This window comes from Kogia breviceps, chromosome 1, assembly GCF_026419965.1.
Source record: "Kogia breviceps isolate mKogBre1 chromosome 1, mKogBre1 haplotype 1, whole genome shotgun sequence".
In the NCBI taxonomy this organism is placed as follows: domain Eukaryota; kingdom Metazoa; phylum Chordata; class Mammalia; order Artiodactyla; family Physeteridae; genus Kogia; species Kogia breviceps.
In genome coordinates this window covers 186,148,040-186,163,150 of record NC_081310.1, presented here as the reverse complement: position 1 = coordinate 186,163,150, position 15,111 = coordinate 186,148,040, and the positions used below count along the sequence as shown (strand labels likewise).

The window sequence follows — 15,111 nt, the reverse complement described above, 5'->3', positions numbered from 1 at the left end:
CCACTGTGCTGAACTTTCCACCTCCTGAAGGCAGGACAGCAACCGTGCTGCGCTCCTTGGATAAAACTAGTCCCTCCTTCATCCACCCTCGTCTCTCCGGGGCTGCTGCCCTCTGTGCGGGACCCCTCCCAGCACCCGTCCAGCCTCACCTTTTCCTTGGCTGATTTCCGAGTGTCTTCATCCATCCACTTCAGGGTGCTCAGGCTCTCTTCAAACGCCTTCTTGATCTCCAGGATTATCTCGCTGGCCTGAGGAGACAGCAGCTGAACCAGTCGGGTCTGGGCGCTGGACTTGCCTAAAGGCAGCGGGCATCCCAGGGAGAAGGATGACGCCAGGCCAGAGACTAAACTCAGATCCTGGCTCGAGGCCCCTTGCTCCAAGGTGCTGGGCTAAGGAGGAGGGCCACAGCCATGTTCCCCCAGACTCGTTCCTCTGAACACTAACATCCTGTGAGATGACACTGGACTTCTGCAAACAGGGCTCCCTGGTCAAATACACTCAGGGCAAGCTTTGGGAACGTTGGAAAAGCCTCTTTGCTGCGGGACTTTTCAGAGCCTTTACTGGGTACCAGGCACCGCAACTCTTTTTAGAGATGCCAGAATATGTAGCTGTTCGCAGATGTACCAGACCACAGAATTCCTTTCTGATGGACTGGGCTTTAAAATCTAGAGAGGTCGAGTTCTGAGGAGCGGTTTCAGAAATGCTCTGCTTGGGCTGGAGATGAATGGCTGCTTTTGAGGGTGAGAATGTCGAGAGCAGACCTGGAGACTGAAGACTCTAGGGCAGGGGAAGGTGGAGTCGGGCAGCAGGAAGAGCAGAGGGACTGATGGCGTCAGCCACTAACAGGCAGGTCACGGTCGGTCACGTAATAGATTTGAGTCTCAGTTTGCCAACCTCTGACTGCAAATAATATCTATGCAGTTAAAGTTAGAAATAAAAGTGGTATCAATGGGGCTTCCCTGGTGGCGCAGTGGTTGAGAGTCCGCCTGCCGATGCAGGGAACACGGGTTCGTGCCCCGGTCCGGGAGGATCCCACAGGCCGCGGAGCGCCTGGGCCCGTGAGCCATGGCCGCTGAGCCTGCGCGTCCGGAGCCTGTGCTCCGCAACGGGAGAGGTCACAACAGTGAGAGGCCCGCGTACTGCAAAACAAAAGGCGGTACTGACGACGTAACAGCTACCATTTACTGAGCCCTTATTCTGTGCCAGGTGCCCTCTTGCGTGCACTATGTCTCCACTGGCAGGATGGACACTCCCACGTCCATATTCACGGAGTGAGAATATTATCCCAAGTCACCCAGCCAGGAAGAGGTAAAGCCAGGATCTGAGCTGGGGCCTGGCTGTCTCCTGGTGCTCAGCCATGAGGTTCCTCTGTCTGTCACCCCTCGAGGACAGGGTGCTCTGTCAAAATTACCTCTCTGGGTCCTGCCTGCCCCTTGGAGGTGGAGATGGCTGGAATTACCTGGCCGGGCGGCGGTGAGGGTGACACGAGCTACTACAGATAAAGTGCCTGGTACCCGGCCATAGTAGCTATTGTGCGTAACTCAGATTATTCAAGGCTTTAGAGGGGCCATCGCAGGAGTGATGTCACAGCCTGTGTGCACAGGGAGGCGCTTACTATGTTCTTGCTGTCCTCGGCGAAGGTCGCTTTGACGAACATGGGGCCCAGGGCGAAGCCCAAGGTGTTCTCTGTGTCACTCACGCAAAACTTCCAGCGAGGAAGACAGGTCTGGAAAACACACGTCAGAGGGGTTACTTGGCCCCCATCCTTCTTCCCGACCCCTGTCTGTCTGGGAGGTAGCACCAGCTATAGGCCCGTGCTTCTGTCCAGAACTTGAGGGAGACCTTTTCTGACCCAGTGGAAGTTATTTTAGGCACTGGACCAAGAGGCCCCGGGATAGCCCTAATCACCGGCATCTACTACTTCCTGCAGAGCACTTCACAGATGCTGATGGTATCCTCCAGAGCCATCAAAATGAACCTGGGAGCCTGATGAGGAAACAGATACTCAGCAAGGGGAAGCCGCTGGTCCAGAGTCCCCCAGCCCCCGGAACTCTCACGTGTCTGATTCCACACCCCACGCCCCTCCTGCCCTCCTGGAAGAGGATGAGGATCCTGGTGGCAGAGAGACTCGGGCAGTTAACTTTCTACCCCCCGGTGAGGCGCTAGGTTCAGCCCCACTTGCTCCCCTGCCCTGGCAGCCTTTGTGGACAGTCCGTGTGACCACAAGCGGTGGCCCTGCTCACATAAACCCCTGTGCTGCAGAGGAAGCCGAGTGTTCTTAACCCTGAAGAGGAGGTGGTGAAAACGACCCAGGCTCAGGGTAGCCTGCTTCGTAACAGCCATCTACTGAAAACAACACAAATGCCCATCGACAGTCAGATGGATGAACAAAATGTGGTATTTTTATACAACAGCGCACGGCTTGGAGACAAGGGAAGGAACAACTGATGTACCTAGCATGGATGAATTTCACAGCCGCTTTGCTGAGCAAAAGAAGCCCGCACAGTGTGTGGTCCCACCTACGCCCACCTCTGGGGATGCAGGGTCGGGCAGGGACCCTCCTGCGCAGAGCACGCTGGACAAACGGCTGATGGGAACGTTCTCTGTCTTGATTGGGTTGGTGGTTACAGGAGTGTCTGCATCTGTCAAAACTCACTAACCTGTACACGTAATGTATACATTTTATTGTGTGTAAATTACACCTTTAAAAATTTTTTCTTAACGGCAAGAAGGAAGAAAGGAAGGAAGAAAAAGGCACTCCAGCTCTCCCTAAGTTCTTTTAAACTCTCCCAGCCATGTGTCCACTTGGCCGCCCCTCTCCTCCCCCCAACCCCACCCAGTGCTCTTCCTCAGCTTCAAAGCCTACAGCTGGACACGGCCTGTACCTGGATCTGGCGGAGCCTGACCACACAGGAGGTTGGGCCCAGGGGGATTCTAACTCCTGGGCTCTGTGGAGGCTCCAGGCTGGGACGGCTGGATCATGGACTGATTCTTATTGTCTTCGCAGGGGATTCTTCACATAAACCCATTCATTCACGCATGTGTTCATTAACTCACACAGCCAGTGTTCTCTGAGCAGTTCTGCTGTGCCCTGACTGTGCTAGGTCTTGCCCTCCAAGGGCTCAGCTGAAATGCCCAGAACATTCGGGGGAGAGACGGGTGCATAAAAAGCGTAACAGCATCAGCAATAGTAGTAAGTGTTTAGGAAGCGTTTACTGGGTGCGGGGCCCTACCCTGTAGAATCCTCGCTATTAACCCTACGAGGCAGGTACTCTCTGTGCTGCTTTCTGCAGATGAAGAACACGGTGTGGAGTACGGTAGCCTTTACAGCAGACTTTGTAGGGATTCCCTCATGTAATTCCAGACAACCCTCTGGTAAACAGGGCAGTGATTAGTTACCCCTTTTTACAGATGGGAAGGCTGAGCTCCCTGATCCAATGACGTGATTCGCCCAAGGCTGTATGGTTAGAGGAAGCATTGCAAACTCAGGACTTCTGACCCAAAGCTCTGTGCTGGTACCTCCCTACAAGGATGGACACCTGGATGCTCTATAAGGCTTTATAAATTAAAAGTGTTTTCCCAAATGGAGGCCATTCCCAAGGGTCCTGTGAGATGAGGTCAGGGATGATCCCAAACAACAGATGAGAAAACTGAGGCTCAGAGAGCCACAAGGACTACCCAAGGTTACACAGCGGGGCTGTGCTTTGAGTTGTGTGGGATGCAAGCTGGATGGACCTGGCCTGGACCCAGAAGCAGCCATGGTGGGGAGTGGGGAGGGCCAGAGAATGAGAAACAGAGGAGCAGTGTCTTCCCCCCTCAGCCCCAGGGCATCTAGTGAGCCCCAGCTCAGAGCCTCCCACGTCCAGGGTCTCCCAGCTGTCCTTGCTTCTGCCAAGGCCTTCCTGTGTCCCACCAGCTCTCAGCACCTCGTTAGTCAGCGCAGCAGCTGCACGTTCAGCCTGGTCCGGGGAACTCTAAGTATACAGTCCAGTAGTGTTATATCTACTGGCTGTGCAACCAATCTCCAGAACTTTTCATCTTGCAAATCTGAAACTCTCCGCCCATTCAACAACTCCCCACTCCCCTCTCCCCACCTGCTGCCCCTGGCAACCACCAGGAAGCTCAATTTTAACTTTTGGTTCCTGCTGAGCAGAGGCTGAGTGGTGCAGAGCTCAGGGGTACGGGCTGTGGAATCAGATGTGCTGGGTTTGAGAGTCACTCCACTTACAAGCTGCGTGACTGAACAAGTCCCTTCCCCTCACTGAGCCCCAGTTGCCTCATCTGTAAAATGAGAAGATGACAACAGTTTCCAACACACAGAACTGTTGTAGGAGCTTGGTGAGATAATGCCTATAAAAAGTAAACATCCAGTAATGATAGTTTATTTATTATCACTAATAGTGAGTAGCCAAAAGTGCCAGAAGTTGTAGTCATCCAGACCTGGTTTGAATTTGAGCTTGGCTGCTATTCCTTGCTGGGGGACTAGGGAAACCCCTTACCTGGCTGAGCCTCAGTCTCCTCATCTATAACTCGGGGTGGGGGTAAAGTGATGATGGAGGCGTGTGCCCCTGACACAGAGCCGTCTCTGTAACTACCATCCCGGGTCCTGGTCAGGCCCCTACTGTATAAAGTCTCCCGGGAGACCACGTGTTCAGGGGACAGAGTCCCTGCCTTGTTGCGTCTGTGACCCAGGGCTGGCCCAAGAGAGGAGCAGGTGGAGCAGGAAGGAGGGCAGGGCAGCCAGCTCCTCCCCTGGCCCTTCTCTGCAGGCCCAGGGTGGCCTTCGTGGCTGAGCAAGCCCCTCTTGTCAGGAGCAGGGATTGCTCCCAGCCTCCCTCTCCCTCAGTCCCCTTCCCGCCAGAGGTGGGTGTACAAGGGGCGGGAGAGACAGAACTTTCCCCAGGATCAACTCCGGGGTCCACATCCTGCCATTCTCTGTCAGTCCTCATCTGGCTCTGCCCACTGCCCTGGACTCTGGGAGGGGCTGCGGGAGCAGAGTCCACCTGGCGCAGCTCTGCTCACCCTCTGGGGTCTTGCTAGCTGCGGTCCTGGGCGTGGGCAGGGTGTGCCGGGGGTGGGGGGCTTGGCACTCCAGCCTCCACTGCTCTGCAGCTGGGGCACCTCCTAGCTGCCTGCAGGGGTCCCGGCTTGGTGTATCCCCTCAGCACGTGAGGACCGATCAGTTTCTCTCAGCCCCCTCAGCAGACGTGGGGGCCTGGGGCACAGACCCCATCTCAGTGTCTCCATACTGGGCTCAGAGTCTGGCAACATGGTGGCAGGGCGTCAGTGAACACGCACTAGCTGGCCATGTGAACGACACAATGACCTCCACTTCCTTGGGGAGGTGGAAGTAGCTGGAGGGCAGGGGTCACAGGGGGGCATTTAAAGCTGGTGAAGGGACTTCCCTGGTGGTCCAGTGGTTGAGACTCCGGGCTCCCAGTGCAGGGGGCCTGGGTTTGATCCCTGGTCGGGGAACTAGATCCCACATGCGTGCCGCAACTAAGAAGCCCACATGCCGCAACTAAAAAAAAGATCCCGCGTGCCTCAACGAAGATCCCGCGTGCCTCAACTAAGACCCGGCGCAGCCAAATAAAGATAAGTAAATAAATAAACACTAAAAGATAAAATAAAATAAAATAAAGCTGGTGGAAACCACGTGGTCTGGGGCTTGGGAGGATAATAATATCAGTGGACACTCGTGTCGTGCTTACTGTGAGTCAGGGGCTGCTCCAAGGGTTTTACATTTATGGTGAAGAAGTAGTATTACTGCGGGGGGTCCCTGTGTGAGGGGGGGCTGATGATCATACCCACGTTGCAGGGATGCGACAGTCACATGAGTTACACAAGGAAAGCCTTATCACCATCACCATCGAGAAGGAGTCAGAAGGGAAAGACCAGAAGCCACCTTTTGCTGTAAATTAGCTAAATCACTGAGTCCTTTTTACACTTGAAGACGGTGTAGTCACCTCTTCCTGGAAACCTCTGCCCACCCCTGGCTGGCTTAGATCCCCTCCTGTGCGCCCAGGGACACCATGGTGGATCCCTTCAGAGGCCCTCTTCATCCTCTGCCCGTCATCTACCTCCCTCGCGAGTTCTAGGGCCTGGCGCACAGCAGGCGCTCACCTTCTTGGTCCCGTACATGACTTCCATGAACTTCTCATCAGCGTCCTGAAAGCGCTGATCGAGGAAGGAGCTTGTTTTCCGCACCAGGTTCCAGATCATGTAGTTGTTCAGCAGGCTGGGGCAAGAGGATGACAGACAGGATCAGAAGTGCCCCAGGCTGGATGCACAGCAGCACTCCCCCCACTGGCCTCTAGGGGGCGCTCATGGAGAAGCACCCTGGATGCTGTGTGGCACTGGGCTGAAGAAGGGAAGGAGTGGCCATTTCCAATGCTTGGGGAAGACCCAGCCAGAAGGCCAAAGATGGGAAAGGGGGCCTAAGAATCGGAGGGGCAGGAAAGGAAGCCCTGGCCAGCCGGGCCAAGGTCTCCATGAATGAGAGCTCTCATTGCCCCTACCCCCAGGGCACAGAGAACCATCTGTGGCTGGTGTCACCTTTGCAAGCAAGTCACCTTCACACGTAGATATAGCGTTCACTATGGTGAACATCCAGCCTCAAACTGGAACCAACCTGAAAGTCTGGCAACTGGGGAATGGTGAGTAAATAATCATAGTTATACTTGATGGAATACTACGTAGCCATGAAAAATGAGACCTGCAGAGGGTCTGGGATGACATGGGGAAGGTGCTTATGGTAAAGGTCAAGGGAAAAGCAGACTATACACGTGGTCACAATGATGGCGAAAAAAGGAACCATGTATTAGAAAATCCATCTCTTGCTCTCTCTCTCACATACCTGCTTCTCTCTACAAACACACATACACATCTCATAAGATCAACATGAGTGTTATGGGTAATTTCAATTTTTTTCTGTAGTTAAAAACATTTCTGCAACAAATCTTTACAATTAAAAAATCATCGGACTTCCCTGTGGTCCAGTGGTTAAGAATCTGCCTTCCAGTGCAGGGGACGCAGGTTCAATCCCTGGTCGGGGAACTAAGATTCCACGTGCCGGGGGGGGGCGACTAAGCCTGCGCGCTCTAGAGCCTGCACACCACAAGTAGAGAGCCCATGTGCCGCAACTAAGACCTGATGCAGCCAAATAAATAAATAAATAATTTTAAAAATATTTATTATTTTTGGCTGCATTGGATCTTCATTGCTGTGCGTGGGCTTTCTCTAGCTGTGGTGAGCGGGGGCTACCCTTCATCATGGGGCACGGGCTTCTCATTGTGGTGGCTTCTCTTGTTGCGGAGCATGGGCTCTAGGCAGGCGGGCTTCAGGAGTTGTGGCACGTGGGCTCAGTAGTTGTGGCTCGCGGGGTCTAGAGCGCAGGCTCAGTAGTTGTGGCGCACAGGCCTAGTTGCTCTGCAGCATGTGTCATCTTCCCAGACCAGGGCTCAAACCCGCGTCCCCCTCCACTGGCAGGTGGACTCCTAACCACTGCGCCACCAGGGAAGCCCACTAAATAAATATTTTTTAAAAATCATAAATATTGGGCTTCCCTGGTGGCGCAGTGGTTGAGAGTCCACCTGCCAATGCAGGGGATACGGGTTCGTGCCCCGGTCCGGGAAGATCCCACATGCTGCGGAGCGGATGGGCCCGTGAGCCATGGCCGCTGAGCCTGCGCGTCCGGAGCCTGTGCTCCGCAACGGAGACGCCACAACAGTGAGAGCCCTGCGTACCGCAAAAAAAAAAAAGAAAATCAAAAATATTAACTAAATTATTAGCTAACATTTACTGAGTCCCATTCAGTGTCGGGCACTGTGTTAAAATACTTCACACAGATTATTTCACTCAGTTCTCTGTATTTGTATCCCCATCTTATGGATGAGGAAAATGAACCCGAAAAAGGGAAAGAAACATGCCCAAGGCTACCAAGCTGGCGGGGGGAGGAGCCTGGGTGCCCTGCAGCCTCTCACAGAAGCCAGCCCAGGGCCCACGTTCCTAGTGAGTGTGGCCCCCGTCCCGGCTGAGGAGAGGGGCCGTGTGTGACCAAGAGGCTGCCCACGAGAGGCCCATCCCAGGCGGCCGGGTGCCCTTACCATTTGTCTGTGATGTTGATGAGGGCGGAGACCTGGCTCAGGTACTCTTTGTCGTACACGACTACAGGCTCGGACTCGTTGATCTCCACGGGGTAGAAGATGGTGTTCAGGAAGGGCAGCCAGTTGACGGCGGGAGCCAAGGCCTGGAAGGGAAGCAGACAGCGTGACTCTGGCTGGGCTGCTTGTCCTCGGAGCCCAGGACTCTAGGTCGTTCTTCTGAAGAAGGCGCCATCGAGCCCTCACTGCGGACAAAGCAGAGAGCTGGGCGCTGGCTGACGGTGCACCGGGCAGATGTCAAACCCAGGCTGGCTGACTGTGGTCAGAGACGCTGTACGTAGAACTGTAAGGCACCAAACACCAGACTGTAATGTGAAATGGAATGAGAGGAGACACAGTGACAGCAGTGGCAGCCACTGTTGGTCAAGCCCCTCCCGTGCCAGGCGCCACCATCAGTGACACACATCTTCTCTCAGCTGGACCTCATGACAAGCCTAGGCGGTAGGTCCCATTATCCCCATTTTACTGATGAAGAAACTGAGCCTCAGAGGGGTCTGTAATGGATGTGTGTAGAATCTGGAGCCAACTGCCTGGGTTCATACGCTTACTAGCTGTGTGACCTGGAGTAAGTGGATGAGCCCCTCTGTGCCTCGGGATCTCATCTGAAAAGTGAGGCTCATCATCATCATAAAACCCACCCCACAGGGTTAGTGTGAGAATTAAACAAGTAATCCTGTCTGTTCTACTCAACATGTGGTCCTGTAACATCAACTAGATTCTATAGATCAGTCTTCTGTATGATCGGTAACTACAAGAATGACAGCAGTGGAGTGCATAGAATTCTCTGGTCCACAGCAGGCCTTTCTCAGGCATGGGATCTGGAAAAGCAAGCATAGGATGCTAACCTCAGCAAGAGAGGAAAAGCCCTCAGCTCAGCCGATGCCCACACAGGAAGCTAGTCAGCTCTATTTTAAGATAATTTAAAAGGAGCACCTGCACACCACCCTCCCCACAGAGGCACATGCCACTTTGCATAACTCTCAGCTCCCAGAGGGCTGCACTTGCCCTTGGCCCACCTAACGGCAGCCCCACTGCATAGAGCTCCCATCTGTCTATCTGCGGGGTCTCCGTGTCCACAGCCAGGAGTTCCGTTTGCCACCAGGCAGCCTCCAGCCATGCGAGCTATTTCTCAACGTTCCAATTACTGTCTTGTGAGTGTTTTGATGACCAAGTGGCACAACTTAAAAAAAAAATTGTGGTAACATAAAATTTACCACCTTAGCCATGTTCAGTGGCATTAAGTATAACATATTCACGTTGTGCAACCATCACCACCATCCATCAACAGATTTCATCTTGCAAAACTGAAACTCGGAATCTATTAAACAATAACTCCCCCCATCCCCCTCCCTCAGCCCTAGACAACCACCATTCTACTTTCTGTCTGTGAACCTGACTACTCTATATAGCTCAGCTAAGTGGAACCATGCAGTCTATTTGTCCTTGTGTGACTGGCTTATCTAACGTAGCATAATGTCCTCAAGTTACACAACTTTTGACTGGACTGCTCTAGTCCTATTTTCCCCATATGTTCTGTTGTTTTTAGTTCTTTTCAGTCCTGTAGTTTTACAGGATGAAAGGTTTTTCAGGACTGCATATACTGTGTTACAGCAAAAATGCCTGTAATGTCAATGGTATCTGGCATTTAGCAAGCACTGAATCAATGTTAGCTATTATAATAATTGATTAGCTATTGTAATCATTGCTCAAAGCCTCCCAAGAGTGGTCTCCTGGGACTGATTCCAAATTCTGGTCTTTGTTCCCTTGAAAACAGGCAAAATGCAAGACAAATAAAGGAAGCGAGAGATGCCTTATAAATGGTCTTCATACAGGAAGATCAATTAAGAACGTAAAATCAATCTGTGACATCGATGAATCTATAACCTGCTGGTAAATACTTCTAATGTCCTCAGTGACAGAGGCAACCATAAAAACCTCCCACTTGACAGTCTCTCTGGTTTTAAAGGGCAGCTCAGCTGCTGGGGAACAAGGACCTCAAAGGACTGAGGAGGGCAGGTCCCGTGGGCAGTGGTGTGCTGGTAAACATTTAACAACTGGCTCTCAGTGACGGCGGATAATTTGACTTTCCACCATGACCTATTGCGAACTACCCACAGAGTTGGGAAGAGCTATGCTCAGTGGGCCCTCGTACATCCCCACCTGCCTGGCACCAAGATGAGCTGGGAAGAGCCCTGTTTAGGAGAAGACCTACATTGGGGTCCCCACCATGAACCAGCTCTGGACCTCAAGTCACTTTGCAGCCTTTTTCTCAAATGGAGACAAAAAAAAAAAAAAAAAAAAAAAAAAAAAAAAAAAAATCCCTGCCAAGGGGCTTCCCCGGTGGCGCAGTGGTTGAGAATCTGCCTGCCAATGCAGGGGACACGGGTTCGAGCCCTGGGCTGGGAGGATCCCACATGCCGTGGAGCAACTGGACCCGCGAGCCACAACTACTGAGCCTGCGCGTCTGGAGCCTGTGCTCCGCAACGAGAGGCCGCGACAGTGAGAGGCCCGTGAGCCGCGATGAAGAGTGGCCCCCGCTCGCCGCAACTGGAGAAAGCCTTCGCACAGAAACAAAGACCCAACACAGCCAAAAATAATAAATAAATTCATTAATTAAAAAAAAAAAAAGCTGGCGCAGCCACAGATAAAATAAAAATAAAAATAAAATAAAATAAAAATCCCTGCCAAGTGTGGGCTGCTCTGTGCCTCTCGGGACAGCTTATACAATAAATCGAGCTTATTTTTCCCCTAGCTTGTCCATTCCTCCCTCTCTTCCTGGCAGGAGCTCCTTAAGCAGGTGACCTCTGGGGCTCCCCATCAAATTTCTGTGGCTGCAAAACTTGAAGGTGTCCAGGTGAGATGGTCAAACAGGGCTCAACACTTAGAGCCACCTGACAGTGTGACCTGCTGGCAAAGCCCCCCGGGAAAATTGCCAAGTTTACAAAATGTCGCTGTTTATACAATTAACAAGAGCTTCATAAACTGCAGGTGACTGGAACTCTCTGATCAGGGTACAGATACAGGTGATGACAAATCTCCGTGTACTTAACACAGGCCTGTTCCTTTAGGGAGAGCAGGTGTTCTGTGCAGGTAAATCCCCACAACTCTGAAACAGGGTGCGTGTTGAATACCAGGATTTTCACATTTTCAATCTTTACTGATTTAGTGAACAGCTAACTTAAACCCGAGTGCCTGGGTCCATCTCCATGGAGATGGCTGTTTTAACCAGCCAGGACATTCCACTTGTGACTCAAAGCCTTTGGGGCGCACAGATGAGCTCTGTTTTCCACACCCGCAGCCAAAGAGTACTGTTGGTCACCAAGCACCCAGCTCAAGTAGGCTTGCAAAGTGGGAGAGAAAAGAGGATGCTTCCAGGCTCTATCTCAGCTGAAGAATTTAGAGCAGAGGATGGGGCTCATTCCCGATCGACTTTTGGTGCGGAAGGTCCTAGAAAGGAACAGGAAGGTCCTCAAGCCCCTCGAGAAGCAACAGAAGGATGTTTGATTCATGGGTCTGAATTCAGACTCTGCTGGGGGCTTGCCTGGAACCGCCGTGTATTCCTAGAACCACACTGTGAAAGGCTGGCGCGCCTTTCCCTGAGCTTCCTGGAGTCTGGGAAGAAAACCAAATTTCCAGATACCAGGGAACAAAAAGACATTCTCTGTCCAAGGGTGGAATGAATCAAACTGGTTTAGGGCTGGCGACGTGGGCTGTCATCACCGATGACACAGGAATAATACCAAGATCGATTACTGTAATATGTTCAAATTTCATGTCAGTTTACAAGACGAGATCTCATCCTTTACCTTATCTCACCATCATGTAACCCCATGGGCAGGGCAGGCCGATTCTCATCCAGGACACCAGGCTTCAGGGGTCCAGGACTTCTTTAAACACTAGACATAATTTATTTATACGTAACCATGCCCATTTCTTCTGGGAGATGTGCCAGTTTTCAACCTGTCCTCAAAGAATTCTGTGACTTAAAGTTAAGAACCACTGCCCCTTATGAGAGCAGGGGCTGTCCCTCATTTGTCTCTGTGTTCTGCAACGGAGCAGGTGTAAATGAGCAAGCAAAGCCCATTTTACAAGGAAGGAAACCAAGGCTCAAAGAGGGGGTTACGTGACTTGCCCAAGGTTCACGGTGGGGCTGGGCCAGATCAGTCTTCTGACTCCAAGCCCAGGAATCATACAACTCCAGGCTGCTGCCTCTGCTAAAATCCTCCCCACCCTGGGAGCTCTGTAGCTGGGAGGGAGGAAAAGCCTTTTCTTGCTTGCTTGGAAAAAGAGCAAAAGCAACGGTGAAAAGACATCTGGGGGCAGAGCCTGGGAGCCACTCTGGGGAAGATGTGCCCAGGGCTACTGTGCTTTCTCGGCCACTCTCGGGCTGTCAGTTGGCTTCGTGGCCACTGCAGGGGGGAGAGGGACTGCTGGAGCCCTTCTGGGCTGAGAACTGGGCAGCTGGAACAAACCAAATCATGTTGCACAAACAGCATCTCCCTCGACTTCCTGGCCTCGGAGCGGAAAAACAGTGCCAGATGGTGCCCAGCACAGGCTGCTGATCTCCATAACAATCCACTCAGCACCACTCCCCCTGATGCCAGCTTCTCTGGGGACCCAAAGGGCAGCTGGCACCCAGAAGGAGGCCAGGCTCTCCTGCCCTCATCCCCAGCCTTTGTGTGGGCTGCACCTCTGCCTGGGACACTCAGTCAGCCTGATTCTTGCTCACTTATTCATTAGACTCACCCTCCCTGACTTAGCTCTGCCCCTGGCCCCAGTGCCCTGCTTCTTTTGCCCAAAGCACTCGGCAGTGAGACTGAGCTTGTTTCCTCGTTGGCGTCCCTTACTCGCCTGGAAGCACGTCAAGAGCAAGGCCCCAAGGTAGCCCCATAGACACCTGTTGGAGGGAGGGATGGAGAGAGAAAAAGGGGTAGGGACCTAGGTGTTCTTCCCTAAAGCAGCAGAAATGAGCCAAACTCTAATGGATGGGCAGGACTTGGCTGGGCAGAGGAAAGCCTCAACACAGGTGGCCTGGACATCCTTCCGAGCAGGGAGGCATGGCCTAGCCAAGCATTCCTGGGTGATGGCAGGAAACAGGAAGATTGACTAAGGCCATTCTGCTGAGTCCTCTGCGACCACAGAGCCTGGGGGAAGGCTGGACACCAACATGCCACGAACTGGAAAGAAGGAACTGGCAGGCAATTGACTCCCTACATGCAAGTCCCAAGCAGCCACCAGGGGGCAGGCTTGGGTAGAGGCCGACCTACAGAAGAGACATCGACTTCTCAGATGGGTACACCCAGTGCAGAGAGCGTCACAGTTCTGACCCCAACCCTGTTACAGCTCCAGGGGGTCACCAGGCGTCGTGGTCAAAAGCAGAGCTCCAGTGAGCCAAGCCTGAGTCCAGGTCCCAGCTCCCCTGCCACTCAGGAGCCTAGAGGCCTTGAGCACATCACCTAACCTCCTGGCTCAGAAAAGGGGGGTGACATCAGAACCCAACCTTCACGTTTATCGGCTGTGCACCAGGCTTGATGTACTTGAGCTTGAGAGACTGAAAATGCCCAGTCAATGTGAGCCAATATTATCACAACCACAGTCTCCCCAGGTAGCTGCGGTTTCAGAAAAGCAGGCTGGCGTAGGGCAAGGGACTGGCTTTGGCTGGTCTCTGGCTGTGTGGCCTTCAGCAGGCAACTCTAATTCTCTAAGCCTCAGTTCCGTCTGTGAATTGGGGACAACAAGCATCCCTGCTTCATGGGGTTGTTCTGAGGGTCTGGTGAAGGGGGTGTAAACACCCCAGTCTAGTGCCCTCCATCCTGAATTCTGTGCTGCACCAGCCTCCGCGTCAGCAGAGCTCAGCTACCTGCAGTTCGGCTGCTGTCACTTTGTGGTAGATGAGCTCCTCGTCCCGGCGCTTCTCCTGGGGGATGGTGATGTTGGCCAGCGCTGTCTCAAAGTCCAGGATCTGCTGCATCTGGGGCCGGATGGTGTCCTCGTCCCCTCCGCCCAGCAGCTTTCCCAGCTGGACCATGTAGTTCAGGTATCCCGTCAGCACCTGTGGGACCCAGCACCCCCCATCCGTCAGTGGCTGCTACCCACTGCCCACTGGACAAGGGGGGCAGGGTGGGGCAGGCCAGCTGCAGCCCTGCGCAGGGAGCCAGGGGGCTGGGGGGTTTCACCCAGGACACCCGCTGGACACCAGCTTCAAGAGTAGTTTTGGCAGTGCACCCCTTCACTGGTTCCCCGTGGCCCTCGGGATAAAGCCCACAAAGGTCCCCAGGTGGGCCGGCCCCTGCTGTCCCAGCCCATACTCCCTCCTGGACACTCATCACATGGAAGCCACCGATAGGGCCATTGCTCAGTTCTTGGAACGCACTTCTGATCCACCCTGCTCTACCAGGCCCCCAGATTTGAATCAGGTCTCCAGGTTACTTTCTCAGCTCACCCTTCCCTTCTCACAATTTATCATCATGCGTCTAATAGGGTGGTGAGTTACTTAACATCTGCCTCCCCTCCCAGACTCAAAGCCGTAGGGGGCAGGGACCAAGCTGCTCTTGTTCACCACTATCTCCCTAGCATCAGACACTTGGTAGGCACTTGCTCAATACAAGTGGGTGGAATCATGAATGGACGGTCAACGAACCTCAGGCCAGGTCTCCCTGGGACATCACGGGAGGCAGCCAGGGGGAGGGAAAGGTGTGGGCTTTGGAGTTAGCGGATCTGGATGAGAATCTCTCGGCCTCACCACTGACGACTGGCTGTGTGACCTTGATAAGGTCACTTAGCATCTCTGAGCCTTATTTCCTCCTCTGTAACAGGCCAGGTAAAAATAATGTCCATGTGACACATAAGGCCAATGAAGTTCAGAGATGTTCAGTATCTGCAGGGTTACTGGGAAGGCCAGAGGTGATGTGTATATAAGGTGGTGGGCGTTACCACTGCCTCGCTCTAG

General features: G+C 53.1%; 1 protein-coding gene across 4 annotated transcripts in view; it reads right to left on the bottom strand.

Annotated features, from left to right (window-relative positions):
- ECE1 (endothelin converting enzyme 1) overlaps positions 1–15,111 on the bottom strand; it is a 114,414-nt gene that overhangs the window by 12,027 nt on the left and 87,276 nt on the right. For all 4 annotated transcript variants that reach the window (XM_059053206.2, XM_067015702.1, XM_059053197.2 and 1 more), the window contains exons 8-12: positions 14,023–14,214; positions 8,106–8,248; positions 6,124–6,238; positions 1,616–1,726; positions 150–248 (exon numbers count right to left, since the gene is read on the bottom strand). In XM_059053206.2, coding sequence (XP_058909189.1) covers positions 150–248; positions 1,616–1,726; positions 6,124–6,238; positions 8,106–8,248; positions 14,023–14,214 — 660 coding nt within the window. The remainder of the gene's footprint in view (positions 1–149; positions 249–1,615; positions 1,727–6,123; positions 6,239–8,105; positions 8,249–14,022; positions 14,215–15,111) is intronic.